This window comes from Podarcis liolepis, assembly GCF_965112155.1.
Source record: "Podarcis liolepis genome assembly, chromosome: 7".
In the NCBI taxonomy this organism is placed as follows: Eukaryota; Metazoa; Chordata; class Lepidosauria; order Squamata; family Lacertidae; genus Podarcis; species Podarcis liolepis.
Genome location: NC_139561.1, coordinates 91,002,549 through 91,030,441, shown reverse-complemented (window position 1 = coordinate 91,030,441; position 27,893 = coordinate 91,002,549). Strand labels below are relative to the sequence as shown.

General features: G+C 48.4%; 2 protein-coding genes across 6 annotated transcripts in view; both read left to right on the top strand.

The window, feature by feature from the left end:
- LOC310712919 (snake venom vascular endothelial growth factor toxin HF-like) overlaps positions 1 to 27,893 on the top strand; it is a 116,456-nt gene that overhangs the window by 41,112 nt on the left and 47,451 nt on the right. For 2 of the 4 annotated variants that reach the window (XM_083516375.1, XM_083516374.1), the window contains 4 exons: positions 1,331 to 1,410; positions 3,187 to 3,216; positions 5,031 to 5,093; positions 9,242 to 12,466. In XM_083516375.1, coding sequence (XP_083372501.1) covers positions 1,331 to 1,410; positions 3,187 to 3,216; positions 5,031 to 5,093; positions 9,242 to 9,341 — 273 coding nt within the window. In that variant the 3' untranslated portion in view covers positions 9,342 to 12,466. Of the gene's footprint in view, positions 1 to 1,330; positions 1,411 to 3,186; positions 3,217 to 5,030; positions 5,094 to 9,202; positions 12,467 to 27,893 lie in introns of those variants that run through there. The other 2 variants (XR_014529014.1, XM_083516373.1) reach the window with 2 other exon arrangements.
- Positions 15,415 to 27,893, top strand: part of PPP1R13L (protein phosphatase 1 regulatory subunit 13 like) — a gene marked incomplete at its 5' end in the record, with an annotated part of 81,941 nt that continues 69,462 nt past the window's right edge. For both annotated transcript variants that reach the window (XR_014529004.1, XM_083516146.1), the window contains one exon: positions 15,415 to 15,563. The remainder of the gene's footprint in view (positions 15,564 to 27,893) is intronic.

Below are 27,893 nucleotides of genomic sequence, written 5' to 3'. Positions count from 1 at the left end.
TCTTCTTGCTTCCATTTTTGTGCCAATAATATTCTTGCTGCCGTCACTGCATATAAAAACAACTTACAATCCTGTCTATTAATTTCATCTCCTACAATGTCAAGTAAAAATGCTTCTGATTTCTTAATAAATTTATATTTCAACATCTTTTTCATCTCATTATATATCATTTCCCAGAAGTTTTTCACTTTTTTACATTCCCAACACATCTGATAAAAAGTTCCTTCCTTTTCTTTACATTTCCAAAATTATTAATTGTTTTATACATTTTAGCCAGTTTCATCGGTGTAATATACCACCTGTACGTCATTTTCATCACATGGAACTAGCTTGTTTTCTCCTGCTCCAGAAGGCAGGACTCGAACCCTGAGCTTCGAGATACAAGACGGGAGATTCCGACTAAACCTTAGGCAAGACGGTAAAGAGCTGTTCAACACCTCGGAAGGTGATGGATTCTCCTTGACTGGAGGTTTTTAAGCAGTGGCCGGATGGCTATCAGTCATGAATGCTTTAGTAGAGATTCCAGCATTGCAGGGGGTTGGACTAGATGACCCTTGGTTGCCCCTTCCAATTCTGTGATTCCACGATGGATGCCAATGGGTCGAATCTGTATGACTAACATTGGATCTGACCCAGGATTTGGCGAGACGCCTAGCAGGCATGTGAGGGTATGTCTGGCTGGATGAGGACCAAAGTTCAGTCTGCTCCAGCACACTGTCTCCGCCATAGCTGTCAACCGTCCCTTATTTGGCGCGAAAGTCCCTTATCCCAGCGCCGTGTCCCGCTGCTGTCCCTTATTGATGATGTCCCTTAAATTCCCCGGGTTTCAAAGGAAGCAGCTCCTCTTCCTCCCTCCCTGCCGGCCAGGGAGGAGGGAGGCTCCAACTGTGTTGCTTGGCTGCGTTGCTCACCCAATAAGGAGTCTAAGAACGACCTGGGGGTGGAGCTTGCATGCCTCGTGCCAATCAAATCGGCCGCGTGGCCTTTGCTCAGCGCTTCCCAGCGGAGAGGTGACGGTGGTTTCCCTTGCTGCATCCCCTTTGCCGGGTTGCTGCGCTGTGGGAACCACCGCTTGAGGCTTCGTTTGGCTGCTGGCTGGGCTTTCTGCCTTTGGCTCAGAGGGGCTCAGAAGTTGAACATACCTGTATTCGGAAAATCCCTTATTTTGGCTGCTGATCCCTTATTTTCGAGGCTGCTGGTCCCTTATTTTCAAATCTGTAAGTTGACAGCTATGGTCTCTGCCATCTAGTGGGGCAGGTGCCCAGGGAGGACGGGAGCTGGAGTGGGTGCAGGTGGTGGAAGGTGACGTGTTCCCCTTCCCCCTTGGCAGGTGGTCCGAGTGAGCCCCATCCTGGGCACGACTCAGCAGGAAGAAATGAAGTTCGTGGAGCACACGCGCTGCTCTTGCAGGTGAGACGAAGGCCAAGCAGCAGCCAGCTGGGAGGTTTGGCGGGGAGGATCTGCAGTTGGATGTCGGGGGGTGGCATAAAGTGTTCACTTTCACACCACAGCTCATTCTCGCTGCACCCCAGAACCTATTTTCCAAACCACAGCTCATCCCTATAATGTACGGTGCACTTGTAAAAGTGCCCCTGAGCACGTGCAGAGTGTTTCTTCTCGCTCTCTCCCATATCCACCCATTCCCTGAATTTTAGAAAATGTGCATTTGGGACTCTTTAGTTCAGGGGAAAAGAAGAGGAAGGAGCGATATGGTCGAAGTTTATAAATAAGTATGGTAACGGATAATCTGAAAGCTCAGCTAAAAACTCAGGAAGTGGACAAATTGATGCAGAATGTAGAGAAGGATCTAAAGACCTTCACGGAGGAGGTCAGGTAATTGAAAGCACAGAAATTCAACAGGGACAAAAATGATTATGCTCACAACAACGTATATTGGTGGTTCAGTGACAATGATAAAAACAGACCAGAAGATGTGCTGGTGGTAATACGCCACGCGATTTCCCTAGTGACTGTGATTCCAGTCACAGTGACATGGAGAGAGATAGGGAGTTGCAGCTTAGATCCAGTAGGCGCTGTCCGGGTTTTCGCAAGGGCCAGATGACATGTCCTCACAGGAGAAAAGGATTTCAACAGAATCGCTCGTTGTTAATTTGTCTTCTCATAATTTAACTAGAGCAGAATTAATCTATACGGCCCTATACGGCCTAGGACCCTCGTACCTACAGGACTGCCTCTCCTGGTATGTCCCACGGAGGCCCTTACGGTCTTCAAACAAAAACATCTTGGAGGTCCCGGGCCACAGGGAGGTTAGGCTGGCCTCAACCAGAGTCAGGGCCTTTTCAGTACTGGCCCCGATCTGGTAGAACGCTCTGTCACAAGAGACTAGGGCCGTGCAGGACTTGACATCTTTCCGCAGGGCCTGCAAGACGGAGCTGTTCCACCAGGCCTTTGGCCAAAGCACAGTCTGACCCCCTCCTTTGGTAATCCAAACAGAACTCTAGCCCAATTGTTGCCATTAATTCGATTTGAACTGATTTTATAATGAACTGATTTTAGAATGTTGTATTATTTTACTGTTGTTAGCTGCTCTGAGCCCGGCTTCGGCTGGGGAGGGCGGGATATAAATAAAATTATTATTATTATTATTATTATTGAGAAAGGATTGGGTTTTGTACCCACACCAGGCTATTCTGCCTTCCAAACTCGTGTAGATATTCATAAGATCATTCGTCAAATCACACTTAGAGCATGTTTTGCATGTGTGGCATGGAGAAAGTGGCAATTTCTCGTCTCCCTCTCTCATAAGACTAGAACTCATGGACATATAATGAAGCTGGAAATTCAGGACAGATATAGGAAAGGGCTCCTTTCACACAGCAGAGAGTTAGACCGTGGAACTCACTGCCACAGGAAGCAGGGATGGCCACCCGCTTGGATGGCTTTAGAAGAGGAAGAGACAAATTCATGGAGGACGCTGGACTAGTTGGGCCATGGGCCTGATCCTGCATTCTGGCTCTTTTTAGGTCCCTTGTGGAACCTCCAGCTCCAGCGGCAGTCTATCTGCATTCCTAGGTTCTTAGGGATATTTGGCCACTTCGAAAACAGGATGCCGGACTGGGTGCTTTTTCTACGGGAGGCACACACACAGACCAGATCAGCTTCAACCAATCCATCCCCTTCCGCTTGTTACCTAGAGTGTAAATATATGTTTTCCTCTTTTTCCAGGCCTCGGCGGAAACGTTTGAAAGGCGGCAGGTAAATGGTAAAGGGATGGATGTGGGCATCGTGTATGTATTTACTTATTTCATAAGATGAAGATACCACTTGATTGCAAAAAAGAAAAGAAAAAACAGTTTACTACTACTACTACTACTACTACTACTACTACTAATAATAATAATAATAATAATTTATTTATACCCCGCCCATCTGGCTGGGTCTCTCCAGCCACTGTGGGCAGCTTCCAACGGAATATTAAAATAGTGTAACCTATTAAACATTAAAAGCTTCCCTCAGCAGGGCTGCCTTCAGATGTCTTCTAAAAGTCTGGTAGTTGTTCTTCTCTTTGACATCTGGTGGGAGGGCGTTCCACAGGGCGGGCGCCACCACCGAGAAGGCCCTCTGCCTGGTTCCCTGTAACTTGGCTTCTCGCAGGGAGGGAACCGCCAGAACAGCAGAACTAACCATGAAAACTCTTTAAAACATTCGGAAGATAAAATAAACAATGAAAACATGCATCAACGTCTGCTTGCCTGGTGCTAGAGTGCAGGTGCTGCCACACTAAAATATTGACTTCTTTAGAAATGTGGAATGGGGTCTTATGTGGCAGCTGGAACAGGGCCACTTCCATAGATCAAAGCGGTTGAGAGGGAGGTACTTGGGATGAGGTGATCTCACAGGTGAACTGGTCCCAAACTGTCCAGGGCTTTATATATTAATAGCAGCACCTTGACTGTGGCCATTGGGAAACAGAGCAGATCTCTGAGAACAGGTGTTGCCAAGGCTACCTTCCTGCCCAGGGCCAGATTTAGGTTTGATGAAGCCCTAAACGGCCTCGGTCCAGTATACCTGAAGGAGCGTCTCCACCCCCATCATTCTGCCCGGACGCTGAGGTCCAGCGCCGAGGGCCTTCTGGCGGTTCCCTCATTGTGAGAAGCAAAGCTACAGGGCACCAGGCAGAGGGCCTTCTCGGTAGTGGCACCCTTTATATGGGGCCCTTTATATGTCCAGCTGTCCTTTGTCAACAACAAATGGCCACTGTTTTTTTGGGTTGAATATATGCTATATGGTAATTTATGGACCTAATAGGAATCTAAAGCCATTTGTACATAACAAAATATGTATTTCACCAAAGTAATTAATATAGAAATGAGCAAACCAGTGATATTTTAGGGAGCAGCCTAGCAGGCGGGGCCCTTGACTCACATCATTTGTTGTTGTTTAGTCGTGTCCGACTCTTTGTGACCCCCTGGACCAGAGCACGCCAGGCACTCCTGTCTTCCACTGCCTCCCACAGTTTGGTCAAACTCATGCTGGTAGCTTCGAGAACACTGTCCCACCATCTCGTCCTCTGTCGTCCCCTTCTCCTTGTGCCCTCCATCTTTCCCAACATCAGGGTCTTTTCCAGGGAGTCTTCTCTTCTCATGAGGTGGCCAAAGTCTTGGAGCCTCAGCTTCAGGATCTGTCCTTCCAGTGAGCACTCAGGGCTGATTTCCTTCAGAATGGAGAGGTCTGATCTTCTTGCAGTCCATGGGACTCTCAAGAGTCTCCTCCAGCACCATAATTCAAAAGCATCCATTCTTCGGCGATCAGCCTTCTTTATGGTCCAGCTCTCACTTCCATACATCACTACTGGGAAAACCATAGTTTTAACTATACGGACCTTTGTCAGCAAGGTGGTTTCTCTGCTTTTTAAGATGCTGTCTAGGTTTGTCATTGCTTTTCTCCCAAGAAGCAGGCGTCTTTTAATTTCGTGACTTACAGCATAGGAATCTACATAAGAACGTTAATAAATAAATAAAATTGCCAAAAAAAGATTAAAAAGATTTACCTGTCTCTCCTTTCCCCAGGAGCCACCGGATTGGGGCCAAGAGAAGACCCCGGGAGCCAAGCCTAACACCTTTCACACCACTGTAGGTACACGAGAGCATGGTGTCTGTGTGGCAGTTGGCAACAATAGGAAAGAGGCCTTAGCTAATTGGCGGGGGGAGAGATTGCCTACATTTAATACAAAAGCATCTCCAAATTAAAAATAAAAGGTTCATTGGGAGAATGTGATGGGAAAGACTGAGAGTGGCTGCCAGCCAGAGTGGACAACATGGTTAGATGTACCAACCCTCTGACCCAGGTGGTTTCATAACATGATTCCTTACTTGTAAAGCTTCTCAGGTGTCATAGGAGATTGAAAGGTCAGGCAAGCCTTGCCTGCAGGCTCTCGATCGAAAAGGCGCAAGAGGAAAGAGGAATGGGGAGGGCAGAGGAAAAGTAGCAAGCTCAGTTGCCAATGCTTGAAGTTACATACTCAGAGCAGTGCAGTCTGATCTGGAGGAGCACCATGTTTTTATGCGCATATTTCACACCTGACCAGCACCCCTTAGTTCTCTAGATGGTGGGTGGGGGCCAGAGTATAACCCCCCTCTGGCTTCAGGATGGATGGAGGGAGAGAGGGCAATGTTACGATAGGGTTAGCAATGTCCTGGGCTGCCTGTAGGTGCCACTGTTGCTTCAGCCCTGGCATAAGGAGCACCATAAGGTACGTTCCTATTTAAATCAGCCCTTTATCTGCCCAATTCTCCTCTCCTGCAGTGCAGAATTCTGGAAAGTCAGCAGGTCTGCTGGAGACTGGCACCTTCAGACCTTTCCAATGTAATAAACGAAAATCTGCCTTTCTTCCCTTATGGGGGACACGAGAACCCTTATAGAGTCCTTTGCAGGTTCTCCATCGGTCGGAGAAAATAACAGAGGCCAAGCAGAGAATATTGAGAAGCAAAGCAGCTTGTAAGCCTGATCTTTATTGAACTGTTGCAACAGGGTGCCCCCTTCACACTCAGGAAAAAGGAGGACCCAGAACCAAGGTGTGCCCGCCCTGGAGTCCAAGACTACCTCCAGATACATCATACCTACATCACAGAAAGGGCGGTCTACAACAGAAATCTGAGTGCGCTGTTTTACCTCCTGTCTGGCAGGTTACCTGTTAATGCTCACTTGATTGGATACCCTGGGGAGCCTGGCCAGTCTTTTGTAATGATAAATACTTAGTTCCTGAGCCAGGTCACAGGCTCACCCTAATCATACACAGACATACCCTTAAGACAGGATTTGTGAAGGAAAGGACAATGGGGAGGCTTGTCCATTTTCCTTTGACCTTGCAAGAGAAATCATTTGCTCATTTTGTGAGTCAAAATGGTTTTCAGGGCTGTTTTCCTGTGCTGCTTCAGGCATGTGGTTTATATCTTTATGTACGTGTTTGCTTGGTACATTTATGAACATTCATTTTATATATATATATATATATATATATATATATTTGTTTTCGTAGATTTTCACGGGTACAGGAATGCAGGTTTTGGTGTCCTCGGGTGTCTTCCCGTGTAAAAGTTGGGGTGTCTAGGCGACGTTTCGACGAGGTCTCACTCGTCATCTTCAGGCTGGTGCTTTCGGCTTCTTGTTACTGGAACAGAGCGGGATCTCAGTGTTTGAGTTCCTATAAATACTGTAGAGGGGTGTGGTGTATTGCCTCAAAAGTTCTGGGCAGAGGGGAAGTTCCCAGGCTAGTGTTCTTTTCTTCTTTTGTTCCTTAATTACTTGAGGGATATCTTGAGTGATTACTTGAGTGATATTCTGAGTACCACTTAGGTGGGTCATTGGGTGTGGATTAGTTGCTAAAGCCTTCGTGTCTTGACCTCTTGAATTTGTGAAGAGTTTTTCTGGGCAGATGGCTGTACTGCACTTAGTTGTGCTTTGGCTTGGCTTCGTGTATAGGGGCGAGCTGTGGTTTTGTGCCCTGTGCCAGCCAGATCTGTGTAGGGATTGCAGGGGGGTGCAGCATCCGGAGGTGCCACTATGGTTTGGTTACTGGATGGTGTCTGTAATTTATCTGTGGAGAGGGTCTGGGTTTGGGTCTGGTGTGGTTGATTGGTGGTGGCGTTCTGTGTGCCTCTGGATCTGGTGTCGGTTTTTGTGGGGAGGGCTAATTTCCAGATGTCTGGCAGGCGGGACGTGTCGTCACGCTTGTTCATGTTGTGAGGGTGTTTCTCTATCTCGATGGCTTCCATGATTATTCTCTTGTGGTGATGTTCCATGTTAAAGAGCAATTTGGAATCTGCAAAATTAATTTCGTGTCCTGTTTCTTTCATGTGTTGGAAAAGAGAGGAAGATTTTTCTTCTTTTTTGACGGCATTCTTGTGTTCTGCGATACGTGCATTTATTCGTCTGTTTGTTTGTCCAATGTACGTGGCTGGGCAGACTTTGCAGGGTATTTCATAGACCCCTTGGTTTTCCAACTGGATTTTATCTTTGGGGTTTCTGAGGATATTGGCTATTTTTTGGTTGGTGCAAAAGGCTGTTTTGATATTGTGTTTATGGAGGACACCAAAACCTGCATATATATATATATATATATATATATATATATATATATATATATGCTTTCGTAGATTTTCACGGGTACAGGAATGCAGGTTTTGGTGTCTTCGGGTGTCTTCCCGTGTAAGAGTTGGGGTGTCTAGGCGACGTTTCGACGAGGTCTCACTCGTCATCTTCAGGCTGGTGCTTTCGGCTTCTTGTTACTGGAACAGAGCAGGATCTCAGTGTTTGAGTTCCTATAAATACTGTTGAGGGGGTGTGGTGTATAGCCTCCAACGTTCTGGGCAGAGAGGAAGTTCCCAGGTTAGTGTGCCTTTTCTTCTTTTGTTCCTTAATTACTTGAGGGATATCTTGAGTGATTTCTTGAGTGATATTCTGAGTACCACTTAGGAGGGTCATTAAGTGTGGATTAGTTGCTGAAGCTTTCGTGTCTTGACCTCTTGAGCTTGTGAAGAGTTTTTCTGAGAAGATGGCTGTACTGCACTTAGTTGTGCTCTGGCTTGGCTTCGTGTATAGGGGCGAGCTGTGGTTTTGTGCCCTGTGCCAGCCAGATCTGTGTAGGGATTGCAGGGGGGTGCAGCATCCGGAGGTGCCACTATGGTTTGGCTACTGGATGGTGTCTGTAATTTATCTGTGGAGAGGGTCTGGGTTTGGGTCTGGTGTGGTTGATTGGTGATGGCGTTCTGTGTGCCTCTGGTTCTGGTGTCGGTTTTTGTGGGGAGGGCTAATTTCCAGATGTCTGGCAGGCGGGACGTGTCGTCACGCTTGTTCATGTTGTGAGGGTGTTTCCAACACATGAAAGAAACAGGACACGAAATTAATTTTGCAGATTCCAAATTGCTCTTTAACATGGAACATCACCACAAGAGAATAATCATGGAAGCCATCGAGATAGAGAAACACCCTCACAACATGAGCAAGCGTGACGACACGTCCCGCCTGCCAGACATCTGGAAATTAGCCCTCCCCACAAAAACCGACACCAGAACCAGAGGCACACAGAACGCCATCACCAATCAACCACACCAGACCCAAACCCAGACCCTCTCCACAGATAAATTACAGACACCATCCAGTAGCCAAACCATAGTGGCACCTCCGGATGCTGCACCCCCCTGCAATCCCTACACAGATCTGGCTGGCACAGGGCACAAAACCACAGCTCGCCCCTATACACGAAGCCAAGCCAGAGCACAACTAAGTGCAGTACAGCCATCTTCTCAGAAAAACTCTTCACAAGCTCAAGAGGTCAAGACACGAAAGCTTCAGCAACTAATCCACACTTAATGACCCTCCTAAGTGGTACTCAGAATATCACTCAAGAAATCACTCAAGATATCCCTCAAGTAATTAAGGAACAAAAGAAGAAAAGGCACACTAACCTGGGAACTTCCTCTCTGCCCAGAACGTTGGAGGCTATACACCACACCCCCTCAACAGTATTTATAGGAACTCAAACACTGAGATCCTGCTCTGTTCCAGTAACAAGAAGCCGAAAGCACCAGCCTGAAGATGACGAGTGAGACCTCGTCGAAACGTCACCTAGACACCCCAACTCTTACACGGGAAGACACCCGAAGACACCAAAACCTGCATATATATATATATATATATATATATATATATATATATGACCTTAATTTTTTTATTTCACCAGCATCACCCCCCAAATCTGTTGCATGTGGTTTTATTTCAGCAGCTGCAAACTCCCCGGTGCGGGGAGACCAGAGGCCCAGCACAGAGACCAAGAAGAAGCCAAGAATTTGCCCCTGTCCGAGAGAGACATTCCTGCCTGAAGTCCGGACGCAGGCAGAGCTGCCTCGTTCCCAGCTGCCCATGCAAGAGTGGCGGACAGAAAAATCCCTGCAAGGCCCAGTCTGGGGGCTGCCCTCCGTGGGGGCTGGGGTCAGGGGCTGCCCTTTTCTGGACGCTGATGGGATCGGGAGACCCTCCATCTGCAGAGGGGTGGGGCAGACGTCCGCTGACTATCCATTAAAGAGTCCTGCTCCCTGACTGGTCCCCAGATATGTCTTACAGACTTCCCTGATCTGGTCCCCGCCAGCTGTTTCGAACTCAGAACTCCAAAGAGAGCACCAGGTTGGGGGGGCCGGACCGTGGCGTGCCTACGTGTTTCCCCCTTCTTCTGATGACCCAACAAGGCATATTCTGTTTCTGCACTAAAAAAGGGCCTTTTGCAAAGCATTCCTGCCCCCCATCATTGCCTCCTTCCCTCCCTCTTTTATTTATGACGCATCGTTCGTAGGTCTGAAACACACGTCTGGTCCAGGCATGCGTCTCGCGTGTGGCTGTATGTGTGGAAGTGAGTGTTTGTGTGTTCACCCAAAAGACGTTGCATTGGCTCCCGTGCACTCCTAGCACGAAAGAAGCCGCAGCTTTTTGCAAATCTTGTGTTTTTAAAACAGTGTTTTCCATACCCCGCCATCAGGGGAAAACCTAGTGCTTCTTTTTGAAAACAGGAGATGTTATATGGGCTGACCGAAATCAAGGCACTTCAAACCCCAGATAAGTGGGAGTCAGCTTTGGCTACTCAGCGGTGGTGAGGGAAAGGCACTCTGCACATGTGCAATGACACTCTTTCCACTATTATTATTATTATACCATATATTTCAGTTTATGTCTTCATTAGCCTCTCATCTTGCAAGTCAGCCTTCCAAGTGTGTTAGAATTACTTGAGCAGCGCTGAAGGGCATTGAAGCCCACCTCATTGATATTTCTTTTTAGCCACTGGCCACTCACGCCTCCTTCATTTCCTCGACGAAACACCGCAGAGCCTTTCCTTCTGCACTGCCGAGAAGCCTGCCTTTTGAAGTGCCTTGGAGTTAATTGTACAGCGCTAAACCGCATTGAAGTCTGCTGTGTGTTTCTTTTTAAGCACCAACAGATGGAGCTGTTGCTTTCCTTAACCCTGCTGTCAGGGATGCTCTGGGGAAGAGAATAGCACTTTTTAAAACTAGGCCCCGAGAGGGTAGGAATCCTGCGCCAGGAGATCCTGAAGTGTAGACGGAAAGTCGGCGGTAAACCTAGGTGTGGCACTGGTAGCCTTTTGGTTATTATGGCCACAAACCACTTTAAAAGAAACACCCACCTGCAGGGACGAAAGAGAGATTATATATTTGCATGCATGCTCTGTAGATGGCTAAGAACAGATCTACCACCTAAAACACCACCTGCAACTTCTGTGCGGTGGTTTGATTTCATTTGATACGCGGGATTGCAAAGGATAAGACTTACCCGTGACTATCAGTGGCTAAAAGCCACAACGCCTATGCCCCGCCTCTACGGACAGAGGCCTTAATTCTGAATACCAGGAGGGGAGAGTGTTTTTGTGGTCAGATCCTGCTTCTGAGCTTCCCATTCGAACACTGGGAGAACAGGATGCTGGCCAAATTGGCCATCGACCTGGTCCAGCAGGGTCTTCTTATAGAGCCTCCAGGTCCAGAGGCAGTCTACCTGGGTTCCTAGAGGTATTCGGCCACTGGGAGAACAGGATGCTGGCCTGAAACAGGATGCCCGCCTGATCTTATGGCCTTACGACTGCAGAGCTTAAACAAACTGAAAGGGTTTGTGCCTGCGCTGTGTCTTTCAACCTTTACTGGGAGTTGGGAAATAGATTGAGGAAGCAAAACGAGACTGGGATGTTCGCTTCCTTTCTGGCTCTATATAAATCCTAGACGCGGGTGGCGCTGTGGGTTAAACCACAGAGCCTAGGGCTTGCCGATCAGAAGGTCGGCGGTTCGAATCCCGCAATGACGGGGTGAGCTCCCGTTGCTCGGTCCCTGCTCCTGCCAACCTAGCAGTTCAAAAGCACGTCAAAGTGCAAGTAGATAAATAGGTACCACTCTGGCGGGAAGGTAAACGGCGTTTCCGTGTGCTGCTCTGGTTCTCCAGAAGTGGCTTAGTCATGCTGGCCACATGACCTGGAAGCTGTATGCCGGCTCCCTCGGCCAGTAAAGTGAGATGAGCGCCGCAACCCCAGAGTCGGTCACGACTGGACCTAATGGTCAGGGGTCCTTTACCTTTACCTTTAAATCCTGGAGATCAAACCACTTGCAAAAATTATATCCGTGCCTATGGGAAAGATATGTCACAAAGGGATAGATTTTGTGGTTTCCGGCGTGTGGTTTTGATGTTCCGATCGAGTGAGCCGGTTGTAAAGGTGAGTTTTATCTGCTTCCTTTTCTGGACTGTTAAATCTTCAAGAGTCCGGCTGTGATTCATTCGGCTCGCTCCCAATTATGGCCAAATAAATTCTCTCTCCCTGCTGGTGTTTGCTTTACAAAAATTCAAACGGATATTCTTAATTGTAAAGTGAAAAAGTTCCCAGGCACTTTTCGAGGGGTGGGGGGCATTTCCTGATTAAGAGGCAGCCTGGTGTAGTGGTTAGAGTGTCAGATTAGGACCTGCAAGACCAGGTTCTTATGACTGCAGAGATTAAACAAATTGAGAGGGTTTGTGTTTGTGCGTTGTGTCTTTCAGTTTTTATTGGGAGGTGGGAATCAGCTTAAGAAGGCAGAATGAGACTTGGGTGCTGACTTCCTTCCTGGTTCTATGTAAATTCTGGCGATCAAACTACTATTAAAATTTTTATCTGTTTCTGAGGGAAAGATCTGTGACACAGTGGTTGCTTTTGTGGTTTCAGACATGTGGCTTTTTATGTTCTGATTGAGTGAGATGGTTGTAAAGGTGTGTTTTATCTGTTTCCTCTTTGGGGATGTTAAATTTACAAGAGTCCGACGGTGATTCACTCGCCTCTCCTCAATTATGGCCAAATAAATTCTCGCCCTGTTTGCTTTACAAAAATGCACATGAGTAGTCTTATTTGTAAACAGATATTTCCCCCCCCCTTTTTAGGCAAGTGTTTCAAATTGTGGACGTCGTTGGATTTCGGGATTTTAAAATATATATATATATTTTAAAAAGCATTAATGCCGCAGCTAAATTCTTTTAAAAGGTTTGATTTCAATGGGACATAAGCACAAGGAACCGTTTTCAACTGAAAAGGCCATTTGCTTTGCTTTGACTCCATCCAACAGAAAGGTCACCAGACATTTTTCTATAGACAGCTTAAAGATTTATTTTTTCTTAAGCGCCATTTAAAAAAAAAAAAAAGAGAGAGAGAATTCAGCTTTCAATAAAGTTCCCAGGCACTTTTTGCGGGTGCAGTGGAGGGAAATTTGCTGATTAAGAGACAGTGAGGTATAGTGGTTAGAGCGTCACACTAGGACAGGGGTAGGCAACCTAAGGCCCAGGGGCCGGATCCAGCCCAATCGCCTTCTCAATCCGGCTCGCGGACAGTCCAGGAATCAGCATGTTTTTACATGAGTAGAATGTGTCCTTTTATTTAAAATGCATCTCTGGGTTATTTGTGGGGCATAGGAATTCGTTCATCCCCCCCCCCAAAAAATAGTCTGGCCCCCCACAAGGTCTGAGGGATGGTGAACTCTTCTGGCAATCTTAATTCCGGCTAGGGATTCATCCAGCCCAGCCTTTCGCATGATGAATTCTGCATATAAGTTAAATAAGCAGGGAGACAATATACAGCCTTGCCGCACTCCTTTCCCAATTTTGAACCAGTCAGTTGTTCCATATCCAGTTCTAACTGTGGCTTCTTGTCCCACATAGAGATTTCTCAGGATACAGATGAGGTGATCAGGCACTCCCATTTCTTTAAGAACTTGCCATAGTTTGCTGTGGTCGACACAGTCAAAGGCTTGCATAGTCAATATGATATGAAAGCCATCTTCAAATATCTCAAGGGCTGTCATACGGTAGATGGAGGAAGCTTGTTTTCTCCTGCTCTGGAGGGTAGGACTCGAACCCAGGGCTTCAAGTTACAAGAGAGGAAATTCCGACTGAATATCACGAAGAACTTTCTGATGGTAAGAGACATTCAGCAGTGGTACTGACTCCCTTGGCAGTCTTTAAGCAGAGGTTGGGTGCCAGGGATTCTTCAGTAGTGATTTCTACATTGCAGTCGGTTGGACTAGATGACCCTGGGGGAGACCTTCCAAATCTATGATTCTAAGTCTGCCACCCTCTTATTTTTTATTATTTTTATAAGTATTTTTATTAAGTTTTCACAATAAAAAAACATTCAAGAAAATATGCAAAAACAAAGAAAAAACAAAATCACAAAAAACAATACAATACAAAAATACAAACATTGAAAACGTCAAAAGAAGAAAAAAGAGATAAAAACACATATAATAACAAAAAACAAAAATTCCCTCTTTCTTAATTTCTCATCTTCAATTAACTTATTTTCCCGACTTCCTCACGTCTCCCGTTCTTGTATCCCTTTTTAAAAATTAATTCAGCAAATTCATATCCAATTAATTTATCTGTTATTAATCCAATCTTACATTTTACTTTGTTGCTAAAGCCCCTGCGATTCATTTCAATGTCCTTAACATTCAAAAATTTTACAATATTTCTGTAAATAAATTTTAAATTTCTTCCAGTCTTCCTCCACCGACTCCTCTCCCTGGTCTCGGATTCTGCCAGTCATTTCCGCCTTCTCCATATAGTCTATTAGTTGCATCTGCCAATCTTCCAAGGTCTTGTCAGCCACCCTCTTATTAAGGATGGAGTTTTTTCCAAGGTGGAGAGGAAGCCCTGGAGGGAATCTGGTGTTGGACTTCTTAATCTTCAGCAGGGGAGAGAAATGCCAGGCTGGCAAGGCCAGGAACCGCTCCTGGCTTGGCTGCTACTTTTCTGCTTTCGGGGAGAGGCGCTGCTGACTCCTGAGGGCGACTCCCGGCTCTCTGGACCGGTTTTGGAGCCCGAGAGAAAGGCTGGCAGCGGCTGGCATTCCAAAGCCATGTGTCACCCGGCGGGCGCGGGGGATGCTGGGAGTTGTAGTCTTCTCCCCCCTCCAGCTGGAGAAGTCCCAGGTGGGCTGCAGTCACCTTTTCTCTTTCCCGTTCCTCTCCTCGGTTGTTTTAGCTGGCCCCCACCCCGCCTGCCCTCCACGTGCCAGTTCATCAGAGACAGTGATGTGGCCTCTGAGCATGGGCAAAGTACTTTTGCCCCCTCCCTCCCTCCAGGGAATCCAGGGCGAATCAGAATGGTAAAAAAAACGTCAGGGAATGCAATTGAAAGCAGGAAGGCGCAGTGTTTCCATTATTATTATTATTATTATTATTATTATTATTATTATTACCCCGCCCTCCCCAGCCAAGACCGGGCTCAGGGCGGCTAACAATCAATAATAAAAACAAGTTGATTAAAATACAACTTTAAAAACAAGATTAAAATACAACATTAAAACCCATGGGGGGGGCGCGCGTTGTACCCCCGTATCCACACCTTAAAATAAGCGCCCTTCATCCCCCGACAGACCACCGGCAAGAATGACTTCAGACCCCCCCCCTAAAGAAAAAGAGAGGGGAAGGGCTTGCGGGGACAGCCTGGGCACTCTGCCCATGCTCAGAGGTCTCCCTGCAGCGTCGGTCCCCCAGGGCGCCGGCGGGCCTCCAATCGGATCCCACCGCGCCCCGTGTATGTGTTTTAAATTTTTATTAATTTTATTAAATAATACAAGAATGTCAAAAAAGAGACACATTTCAAACATATGCATCTAAACACAATCATTCACACATTGTTAAACGATATTTAGAAGCCAAGAAAAGAAGCAAAGACAAATTGGAAAAGATACTTTCCGTAAACAACGCTTGCACACAAACATGCATTTCCATGCCACTAAATCCCAAAAACACAAAATGCAATTCTTTGTGCGTGTGAACGGCCCTAATAATCCGGTTCAGGGCAGGACTACCAGTCCCAGAATGCAGCAGGAGCCGCTCCGGAGCTGTCCTACCTGTTAGACGGCCAAGGGAAGCCGCGGTGGGCGGAGGCAGCGGGCGAGGAGCCCGACCTGTTCCCGGGAAGAGGCACACGGCGGCGGCGGCGGATCAGTCCCAGGAAGAGCCCCGACGGCGACGGCGGCGGCCGGAGCCCCCCCGGGAGAAGCACCAGAAGCGCCTGTTCAGCCCCAGGTCGGTCCGCGGAGGGCGAGGGGACGGGGGCAAAGTTTGGCAAACTTTGGGAAACTTGGCTAAACTTTGGGAAACTTGGCCAAACTTTGGCAAACTTTCCCCTCTAAGCGCCCAGCCGGGGTCGAAAAGCCTCCTTTAGGTGGGGGCGGCCAAGGGTTTGGGGGGCGCGGGTCCTTCACCCCCCCAAAAAAACTTCCCCAAACTTTGCCAGGCGGGGACTGGGCGGAGGAATGGGGGTCCCCCCTCCCCAAAGCCGTCCAACGCGCCTCCTACATCTGCGTGGGAAACTGCTGCTCTGCGTTTTTCTTGCCGCTTTTTTTGGGGGGGGGTCTTGCCAAGATGCCCCCATTTTATTGGGGAGGGTCTGCCTGCTTTCCGTCTCCTCTTTTCCTCTCCTCCCTGATTCTCTCTCTCTGGGAATCGGATCCGCCTGTCTCCAGGGCACCGCGGCGGGTGGGGTGGGGGGGTCTCCCGGCAGGCGGATCCGATTCACGCCCGGGCTTGCTCTCGCCCTGCGCTGCAGACATTTTGGGTGCGATTATTCACCGCGGCAGAGCCAGGCAGGGAGGGAGGCAAGCAGCCTCAACCCCCCCCTTCCACCAAAGGCTGGAGGGGAGCGGGGAGGGAGGGGCCGCCCTGGAATTTGACTTGGAAGAGAGAACGCACCCCCCCACCACGCGCAAAAAAAGAGATGCATTTATTATGTTTTGTTTTGCGAAAAAGATGTTTGCCAAAAGAGAGCCCAGCCTCGCGGGTTTCTTTCCCCTTCTGAGTTTGCAAATTTCATCCTCTCCTATTTTTGGCGGCTGGTACATTGGGGGGGGGGAGGCCAGTGGTGGAGAGCTGTTTGGCATGCAGAAGGGTGTCCTGGGTTCAGGGACGCGGGTGGCGCTGTGGGTTAAGCCACAGAGCCTAGGACTTGCCGATCAGAAGGTTGGCGGTTCAAATCCCCATGACTGGGTGAGCTCCCGTTGCTCGGTCCCTGCTCCTGCCAACCTAGCAGATCGAAAGCACGTCAAAGTGCAAGTAGATCAATAGGTACTGCTCCGGCGGGAAGGTAAACGCCGTTTCCATGTGCTGCAACTCTCTATGTCCAGGCGCTGCCCCCAAAACCTCAGTCGGCCCCCTCCCCATCTCCTGGCCTGATTTCCTACATACAACTGGCCCAGGGTTGTCACTGCCTGCCATGGGGCTCGGACATCACCCCCAAAAGGGTCTGCCAGTCTCTTGCACTGGGCACCAGTAGCCACCGCTCTCCCGACGGGACCTTGGTGAGGGTGGCTGCCCTCAAGTGCCCTCTGTGCGTGTGTCATAGGGTCACAAAACAGGCCCCAAATCTCCCTTGAATATTGTGTTGTCGTCAAAGAAGCTTCGGCAAATGATACATGGAATAAGCAGTTTAAGAAGGGAAGCCAAGGGTCATCCAGCGCGACCTGCTGCGACGCAGGAGTCCCAACGGCAAATGACACACCGGCAGCTAAAAATATTTTGCGTTTTCTTTGCTGTGTGAGAAGGTGCGGCTGTGGTTTCACCGGAGGCTTGGTGTGGGCAGCTGCCCAGGCAGAGGGTGTGGCGGGCGGCATGTTCTCCTGGGCCTGGGCCCAGCTGCCTCCGGTGGCCCCGTGCCACGTGAGGAAAGCTTCCAGTGGCAAAGGCATTGTGCGATAATTGGGATAATCCGTACGTGTAAAGGATGGGCATGCCCGAATCTGCCTTGGGTTATCCTCATCCAAGTTAATGGCGCTTTACCCAACGCACCCTATCTCACGCACCCTAAAAAAAGGGGGGGGGGGTTGACCACCTGTAAGCAGCACAAGGGGTTCCTCAGAGGAAAAGGGAGGCGGGGGGAACAGAGCGGAGGAAATATCCATTTATTCCTGATATGTGTGATTCAGTGTGTGATTCAGTGATCCATCCTCATCCATCAGGAGGATGGAGCAACCAAAACAATCAGAGAGACGGAAAGACTAGGAAAAAAAGGATTGTAGCATTTTGGACTCTTTAATTTAGAGAAAAGGCAAGTGATACCTTTTAACCTTTAAAGCCCTATACAGCCTAGGACCCTCGTACCTACGAGACCGCCTCTCCTGGTATGTCTCACAGAGGACCTTACGGTCTTCAAACAAAAACATCTTGGAGGTCCCGGGCCAAGGGGGGGTAAGGCTGGCCTCGACCAGAGTCAGTGGCCCTGATCTGGTGGAACGCTCTATCCCAAGAGACTAGGGCCCTGCGGGACTTGACATCTTTCCGCAGGGCCTGCAAGACAGAGCTGTTCCACCAGGTCTTTGGCCAAAAAACAGTCTGACCCCCTCCTTTGGTGTTCCTTGTAGAACTCTGGCCCAATGGTTGCCATTTGGTTTTGAATTGATTTTAGAATATTGATTATAGAATGCTGTGTTACTTTTATTGCTGTTAGCCGCTCTGAGCCCGGCTTCGGCTGGGGAGGGCGGGATATAAATAAAATATTATTATTATTATTATTATTATTATTATTATTATTATTATTATTATACAATAGAAGCTTATTATAAAATAATTCGTGGCCTGGGGAAAGTGGGCAGAGAGGATTCCCCCCCCCATAACACTAGAACCCGTGTTTATCCAATGAAGCGGAACTTTGGAAGATTCAGGACAGAGGAAAGATAATGACTTTGTCACGTGGTTAAACTTTGGAACTCTCTGCCACAAGATGCAGTGATGGCCTGGATGGCTTTAAAAGAGGACTAGGCAGATTTGTGGAGGAGGAGCGGGCTCCTGTGCTCAGTCCCTGCTTAAGGGTTTCCTTTGCAGCATCTGCGGGAACAGGATGCTGGACTCGATGGGCCTGATCCTGCAGGCTGTTCTGTTGTTGTTATGATAGCCTTGGCTGGCCCAGGCTGCTGAAGGCTGTGCTCAAAAGAGCTGAGGCTTTTAGACAGATAAGCCAATGCATTCCTGGCCCTGCGAGTTCCAAAAAAAGGAATCTCCTTCTCTCCCGTGGCTGTTAAAACTGGTTCCTCCTCTGCCGATAACCTCAATGTCACCCTTCCCTTCTCCTGATCACGTGGCCTCACACTCAGACTGCAAGGCCAGGATCTGCGGGATAGCTCAGTTGGTAGAGCACAAGACTCTTAACTTCAAGGTCGTGGGTTCGAGCCCCATGTGGGGCAAAAAAGATCCCTGCGTTGCAGGGGGTTGGACTAGATGACCCTCGTGGTCCCTTCCTACTCTTCCATTCCGGGGTTTCCATGATGCATGGCTAGCTAAGGACGTCAGGGGACTCCTAATGGACCAGGGTCCACCCAGTCCTGAGTCCATTTCTTGCAGTGCCACACAGAAATTCAGTTTTGTGGTAGTAGAAAAGAAAGCTAAGTCTGCAGCTCAATATGCAGAAACCGAGTAGATGAGGCACAGGGTTAAGTGCCAGCCCCCTTGGTGGTGGCTCTACGGGTGAGGGTCAGCTTGCCTGGCCTCCTGGCCTGCTCACCATTCAGACTTAGAATCCTAGAATCCTAGAATCCTAGAGTTGGAAGAGACCCCAAGGGCCATCGAGTCCAACCCCCTGCCAAGCAGGAAACACCATCAGAGCACTCCTGACATATGGTTGTCAAGCCTCTGCTTAAAGACCTCCAAAGTAGGAGACTCCACCACACTCCTTGGCAGCAAATTCCACTGTCAAACAGCTCTTACTGTCAGGAAGTTCTTCCTAATGTTTAGGTGGAATCTTCTTTCTTGTAGTTTGGATCCATTGCTCCGTGTCCGCTTCTCTGGAGCAGCAGAAAACAACCTTTCTCCCTCCTCTAGGTGACATCCTTTTATATATTTGAACATGGCTATCAGGCATCTTCCTACCTTGGCTTTAAGATCTGCTTCGAAAGCCTTGCTTGTTATTCCACCACCAAATAAGGCACGAATATCCATCACTCATGAAAAGGGCCTTCCTGGTGGTGGCCCCGTGGTTGCTGGAAAAGCCACGCAGCACAGACTCTGCTTAGTTTTTGGCCCCAGTGAAAACATGCCTCTTCCTCCAGGCTTTTAACGATGCAGAGCCCTGAGGTTTTAGGCTACTAATTGGCCGGGGTGAGAAGGAGCGGTTAATATTGTTTTGACAGTTTTAATGCTTCAGGTCTGAGGTCTACGGACGAAGGGCGGTATGTAAATTTTAATAATAATAATCAGGGCTTTTTTTCAGCCAGAACTCACTGGAACTTGGCAACTCTCAGGTGCGTGCCGTTGCCATGCTAAGAAAAATATCTCTAGAAAAAATTCTTATAATAATAATGAAGATTAATCTAATAATAATGATGATAATGATGATGAAGATAGATCAGGCCTGTGTTATGGGTAAATGTGGCCCACAGGTTTCTTCCCAGGCCACTGACCCTAATTTTCACCCTCCTTCAGTATTCTTCCCCGGTTGGGAAGTGTCCTTCAGCTCTGAATCTACCGTATTTTTTGCTCTATAAGACTCACTTTTTCCCTCCTAAAAAGTAAGGGGAAATGTGTGTGCATCTTATGGGGCGAATGCAGGCTGTGCAGCTATCCCAGAACCCAGAACAGCAAGAGGGATTGCAGCTTTCGCTGTGCAGCGACCCCTCTTGTTGTTCTGGCTTATGGGATTCAATTTTTTTTTTCTTGTTTTCCTCCTCCAAAAACTAGGTGCGTCTTATGGAGCGAAAAATACGGCATCTCCTGCTCACTTGGCTGGAAGACAGAGAGAGCCTGTGTTTAAGTGTCTTGTCGAAACTGGCCTACGATGCCAAAGTGAAATTCAGCGCCTCGCCCTCTTTTCGCCTCTGGCCCTGCCCAGCGTTGGCATTCGGCCCCCAGAACATTGCCCAGGAGGGAATTTGGCCCTCAGGTTCCCAATCCCTGTTTTAGATTTCGTATTCGATGTGCCCGGCCCTTGCATGATGAGAAGGCAGGTGAGAAGCAGAGAATGAACAAGTAGGAATAACTCCTACAGATCCACAAGGAAGTACGTCTAAGATTGCTGTCCATGCATCCTTAGGCATGAAATGAATAACAATTATTATTTTGTTATTTATTTAAATCTGTATGCCGCCCTTTGTCTGGAGATGACAGGGCGGTCTGAGGCAGAATTATACAAAATGAGAACACACGACAATGCGAAAAAATTTAGATATGATGTAAAAAAGCCAGAAGGAGGAAGGAGGGAAGTCAGCTCTTAGGAGCAAGTATACCGCATTTTTGGCTCTATAGGACGCACCGGACAATAGGACGCACCTTGTTTTAGAGGGGGGGGAACAAGAAAAAAAAAATCTCCCCCTCTCTGCCCAGCGCCCCTTCAGTGAAGCGGCAGGAGGCGCTGCACAGAGAGGGGGAGAATTTTCCCCCTCTTGTTTTCCCCCTCTAAAACAAGGTGCCGTTTAAGGTGCGTTCAGTCGCCTTCAGGCGGCTACCTTGGAAGCCTGGAGAGCGAAAGGGGTCGGTGCCCACTGACCCCTCTCGCTCTCCAGGCTTCAGGTTCCTTTCGACCTGCTCTTTGGGGCTGGCAGGGGTAAGCCCACCACCAGCCCCAAAGAGCAGGTCGGGGAGCGGGGAAAGGCGCGCAGCGGAGAGGCTCCTGCCGTAGTCGCGCGTCACCTCTCCAGCTGGGAGAGGGTCGCGTGGGCTGCTTTAGCCGCGCGCGCGCTCTCCCGGCTGGAGAGGTGGTGCGCAGCTAAAGAGGCTCCTGCCATAGCCGCGTGCCACCTCTCCAGCCAGGAGAGGGTCACGGGGCTATGGCTTCTTCGCTCCATAGGACGCACACACATTTCCCCTTCATTTTTGAAAGGGAAAAAGTGCGTCCTATAGAGTGAAAGATACGGTAAATGTAAAATGTAAAACCATATTTGTATGTGGAGTATGTAACTGAAAAACCAATAAAGATCATTATATATATAAAAACAAAAACAAAACGAGAACACAAAATACATATGAAAACAAACCAATAATTACACACACCCCGCAAACTCATTTTAAAAGCCATAGAATGTTAATCAGCTGAAAGACTGGTTGAAGAGGAATGTTTTTGCCTGGCACCTAATGTTATGTAATGAAGGGGCCAGGCCAGCCGTCCTGGGGAGAGCATTCCACAGATGGGGAGCCGCTGCAGAGAAGGCCCCGTTCTTGTGTTGCCACGCTCCGGATCTCTCAAGGAGGAGACACACAAAGAAGGGCTTCATAAGATGACCTCGGTCTGGGTATGTCCATAAGGAAAGAGGTGGTCCTTGAGGTATTGTGGTCCTGAGCCGTTTAAGGCTTTATAGGTCAAAACCAGCCCTTTGAATGGGGCCCGGAAGCTAATTGGTGGCCATTGCAGTCAGACCAGGATCGGTTTAATATGCTCATACCATCTTGAGCAGGGGTCAGCAAATTTTCAGCAGGGGGCCGGTCCACAGTTCCTCAGACCTTGTGCAGGGGGCTGGACTATATTTTGAAAAAATAAATAAATGAAGGAATTCCTATGCCCCACAAATAACCCAGAGATGCGTTTTAAATAAAAGCACACATTCTACTCATGTAAAAACACGCTGATTCCTGGACCGTCCGTGGGCCGGATTTAGAAGGCGATTGGGCCGGATCCGGCCCCCAGGCCTTAGTTTGCCTACCCATGGTCTTGAGCAACCTGGCCACTGAATTCTGCACCAGCTGAAGTTTCCAAACCGTCTTCAGGGGCAACCCTACTTATAACACATTTCAGTAATCTAACCTTGAGGTTAAGGGACGCGGGTGGCGCTGTGGTTAAACCACAGAGCCTAGGGCTTGCCGATCAGAAGGTCAGTGGTTCGAATCCCCGCGATGGGGTGAGCTCCCGTTGCTCGGTCCCTGCTCCTGCCAACCTAGCAGTTTGAAAGCACATCAAAGTGCAAGTAGATAAATAGGTACCACTCCGGTGGGAAGGTAAACGGCGTTTCCGTGAGCTGCTCTGGTTCGCCAGAAGCGGCTTAGTCCTGCTGGCCACATGACCCGGAAGCTGTATGCTGCCTCCCTCGGCCAGTAAAGCGAGATGAGCGCCGCAACCCCAGAGTCGGCCACAACTGGACCTAATGGTCAGGGGTCCCTTTACCTTTAACCTTGAGGTTACCAGAGCGTAGGCAACAGTAGTTAGGCTATCCCTGTCCAGATAGGGGAGGAAGCTGGGCCACCGGCCAAAGATGATAGAAGGAACTGGGGCCACCTGAGCCTTGAACGACAGCGAAGGATCCAGGAGAACCCCCAAGCTGCGAACCTGCTCCTTCAGAGGAAGAGTAACCCCATCAAGAGAAGGCAGTCTCCCACCCATCCAGTCTAGGGAACCCCCCACTAACAGTGCCTCCGTCTTATCTGGACTGTGCTTCAGTTTGTTGGCTCTCATCCAGTCCATTACCCAGGCAAGTCCAGCACTTCCACTGCCTCACCTGCAGATGTAAAGGAGACATAGAGCTGAGTGCCATCAGCATATTGCTGACAACATTCCCCAAACCTGCAGATAACCCCACTCAGCAGCTTCATTTAAACAGCCCGGGGGATAAAATTGAGCCCTGAGGAACCCCACGTCGAAGACTCCATGGGGCTTGTGCATCACTCTCTGGGAATAAAAAAATTCCTTCCAGTAGCACCTTAAAGACCAACTAAGTTAGTTCTTGGTATGAGCTTTCGTGTGCATGCACACTTCTTCAGATACACTGAAACAGAAGTTGCCAGATCCTTCTATATAGTGAGAAGGTGGGGAGGGGTATTACTCAGAAGGGTGGTGGGAATGGGAGATTGGCAGATAGCTGAGATGAGCCTGTTGACGACTCTTAACGACTGCAATAGGTCCTATAGGAAAAGGCAGGGGGTGAGAAGGTGAAAAATGACTTAGTCATGTATAATGAGATAAGAATCCAATGTCTCTGTTAAGACCAGGTCTCTCCATGGTTTTAAGTTTGGTAATGAGTTGCAATTCAGCAGCTTCTCTTTCCAGTCTATTTCTGAAATTCCTTTGTAGTAAAACAGCTACTTTGAGATCTTGTATAGAATGTCCTGGGAGATTGAAGTGTTCTCCTGCTGGTTTCTCTGTTTTGTGACATCAAGAATCACAAATGGGAATGACCATCCCAGTAGGACCGTGACCACCTCAGAGTAGTGCAACCACCCCAGACTTGGACAGCCACTCCAGAAGGACACCGTGGTCGATGGTATCAAAAGCTGCTGAGAAGTTGGGGAGGATTAGGATGATTTGTTAAGAGATGTAAAGGCAATATAAAGTTAAGAAATGCATAAGAAGTGGTTAAAACGGTGGATCATCAGAGGTGCTGATGGAAGTCTAAAAAGATTGTCTAAGTGATAAGTTTTGTGGTGCATTTTATAATTTATATGTTAAAATCAATAAAAATGATCTAAAAAAAAAGAGAGAGAGAAGTTGAGGAGGATTAACAGGGACACATTTTCCCTGCCTCTCTCCCGACGGAGGGCAGTTTCTGTGCCAAAACCGGGCCTAAACCCCGACCGAAATGGATCTAGAAAATCAGTTTCCTCCGAGAGTGTCTGGATCTGGTCCACAAGCACCCGCTTAAGAACCTTGCCCAAGAAGGGGAGATGAGCTGTTGGCTAGTAGTAACTTAGATTTTCCAGATCTGGAGGGTCAGTTCTTGAGAAGCGGTCTTATTCATTCAACTTGTTTTTATTATTGCTTGTTAGCCGCCCTGAGCCCGGCCTTGGCTGGGGAGGGCGGGGTATAAATAAAAATTATTATTATTATTATTATTATTATTATTATTATTATTATTATTATTATTACCCCTCTCTGCCTCCTTCAAGCAGGCAGGGACCACCAGGAAAATATTCATCACCTCCCTGGCCCAGCCAGCTGTCTCCAGCTAGTTTTTATCAGCCACGAGTGTCCAGGGCACAAGCAGTCGCCCTGACCGAAACAAGGACTTTGTCCACATTATCGAGGCTTGCCAACTGAAACTCATCCAGCACAACAGGACTCAGCTGTGCTCTGGACACCCCAGGAGATAAATCTGCTGTCACAGCAGAGTCAAGATCCCAGTAGAAGGAGCGTCTCCACCCCCATCGTTCTGCCCGGACACTGAGGTCCAGCGCCGAGGGCCTTCTGGCGGTTCCCTTGCGAGAAGCCAAGTTACAGGGAACCAGGCAGAGGGCCTTCTCAGTGGTGGCACCCACCCTGTGGAACTCCCTCCCACCAGATGTCAAAGAGAACAACAACTTACCAGACTTTTAGAAGACATCTGAAGGCAGCCCTCTTTAGGGAAGCTTTCAATGTTTGATGCATTATTGTTTTTTAATATTTTGTTGAAAGCCGCCCAGAGTTGCTGGGAAAACCCAGCCAGATCGGTGGCGTATAAATAATAAATTATTATTATTATTATAGATGACGCAAACGATTCTATCCTCAAAATACTTTGCAAAAAAAAGTCACAGCAAGTTCTGCCACCTCCTTCGGATGGGAAGCAGCCGAGAGTTTAGGTTCCATCGCTGGAAGGCGCTGCCTCCTGTCCCCTCGTGGCGCTTCTCAGCTAGAAACAAACTGGGCAGCTGGCCATTCCTAGAAGGTGATGGTTCTTGGGCAGACTTTGGGGCTGTGGCCACAGTGGGCAGCTGGGAGGCCCCTGTGAGAACAGGATACTGAACCAAATGGGCTTTTGGTCTGATCCAGCAGCCAAGCTCTTCTTACTTCCTTATGCTTGGGCTAGAGCTTGCAGCTCACCTCTTGCAAAGTGCATCTTGTTTTTGGGCACCCCGCACCAGATACAAAACAATTGATTACGATACAACTTAAAAACAAGATTAAACTACAACATTAAAATGCAGCCTCATTTCAATAGAAACTCAAATCAGAAACTTTTTGGGGATGAAAACGTCAAATCTTCACCAAGGCCAACTATCCAGACTGGTCCTACGTGGGCCAGAAAAAAGCCAGGGAAGTCCCCAAATAGGAGTTCCATCACAAGAGGAAAGAGGGGAAGGGGGTCAAGTTGATTCCAAGCCAAAGGCCAGGCGGAACAACTCTGTCTTACAGCCCCTGCGGAAAGAAATCAGATCCTGCAGGGCCCTGGTCTCATGAGACAGAGCGTTCCACCAGGCCGGAGCCATCACTGAGAAGGCCCTGGCTCTGGTTGAGGCTAATCTGACTTCCTTAGGGCCCGGGACCTCTAGGGTGTTGCTATTTATGGACCTTAAGGTCCTCCGCGGGGCATACCAGGAGAGGCGGTCCCGTAGGTACGAGGGTCCTAGGCCAATATAGATCAGACGCACGCATGGGATCAATTTATTTCTTCCATTTCATCAAATTGGTTGGGTTTTTGTTTTTGTTTTTTTTTGCCAAGTGAAACGCCAAAGCCTTGCCCTCTCTCCTTGGCAAATCCATGTGGGTTTGGCAACACAGATTAATATGCTAACTTGCCTGGCTCTCTGGAACTGGGTGTGGGCTGAGAAAAATAAGAACAGGTTTTTCCCTCCGGATGGGGCCGGGAAGAGCAGCTGTGGGGCGGAAGAGTCTTGCGTAGCGGCGGTTTGTTTCGCTCAGACGCCTTCCGAAAGGAGTTTCGGCGCATGCCGTGTGCCAGGGAACCCGGGGCAAATGCCCCTACGCAGTGGCTAATTTCGCACTCGTGCCTCTTGCAGAGGAGTGGCTACGGAGCTGTTGTGTGCCATCCTTCTGCTGGGCTCCAGAAAAGCACTTTGTGTCTTGAGAACGTGTGTAAAATCTATTGACTATCCTGCTCTGAATTGGGGCTTCCCAGTGGTTCCCCCTTCTTACTCCCAATTAGATCCCGGCTTACTTAACTTCAGCAATCCTACAGCATTCATTTATTTCCCATGGAATCGTAGAATTGTAGGGTGGGGACACAAAGGGCCATCTGGTCCAACCCCTGCTTTATTTAGCAGAAATTGCACCCTGCTTAATTTGTAAATGAAACCTCTTAATTGGTCCTCCCTGGGGACTTTATTTTGGAAAAAGGAGACCCAGGGATCAGACCCTGTCTGGGAGCCGCACTCAGCGATCAGGCAGACCTTCTCCCAAATTCTGAATATTTGGAAACTTCACAGCAAAGAAGGGAAAGGCACTCTGCACATCCCTATGGGCTCATTTATCCCGGGCAATTAGCACACGCCCTGCAGCCCTGCGCTGCCATGGGAGGAGGCAAGCCTCAAAGCTGCCATTTTAATGACAGGTAACAAAGAAGACCAGTGTGCAGCTCTGAGCTGTGCTTGCCCTATTTCTGCAGGCTGTGGCTGCATCCAGGTTAGACTGCTACAATGCACTGTGCCTGGGGCTGCTTTTGAAGACGGTTCAGTAACCTTGGTTGCTGCAGAACGTGGCCATTTAGATGCCTATTTCAGGCCCAATCTCATTACACCAATAGTCATTTTTATTGGTTTTTTATTTGTTTCCAAGGGACGCAGGTGGTGCTGTGGGTTAAACCATTGAGCCTTGGACTTGCCGATCGGAAGGTCGGCGGTTCGAATTCCTGCGACAGGGTGAGCTCCCGTTGCTCGGTCCCAGCTCCTGCCAACCTAGCAGTTCGAAAGCACGTCAAAGTGCAAGTAGATAAATAGGTACCACTCCGGCGGGAAGGTAAACGGTGTTTCTGTGTGCTGCTCTGGTTCACCAGAAGCGGCTCAGTCATGCTGGCCACATACATGACCTGGAAGCTGTACGCCGGCTCCCTCGGCCGATAAAGCAAGACGCGCGACGCAACCCCAGAGTCGGCCACGACTAGACCTACTGGTCAGGGGTCCCTTTACCTTTATTTGTTTCCAACTCATGATGATATTGAGATACACACACACTCCACACCCCTTTTTAAAGCTCTAAATTCCCGCTATGGGGAATACTGTCCCCTGGGGAGAGATGGCAGTGGCATTTCCTGGTGCAAAGAGACGGCAGAGATGTAAATGAGTATCAGACTTTGACAAGTTGTGTCAAGTTCAGTTGAATTCATTAAACTACATAGTTTTAATGGGATGTTGAATAAATGTGCAAGTAATTGTTGCTATTTTGAATCATTCTGTGCTACTAACTTCCTTAGTGGGTCGAGCCAGCGGTGGCTCCTGGTTCCAGAAGAGGGTTGTTGTTGTTGTTGTTGTTGTTGTTGTTGTTGTTGAATTTGACCAAACTGCGGGAGGCAGTGGAAGACAGGAGTGCCTGGCGTGCTCTGGCCCAGGGGGTCACAAAGAGGCGGACACGACTAAACAACAACAACAACACTATCAAATTTATATACTGCCCTATACCTGGGAGTCTCAGGGTGGTTCACAGAATAAAATCAAGATATAAAACCGTAAAATACCTAATAAAAATAAAAACAACAACCCAATAGCCGCCCCCCAAAAAAACATTTTAAAAGGGCATAG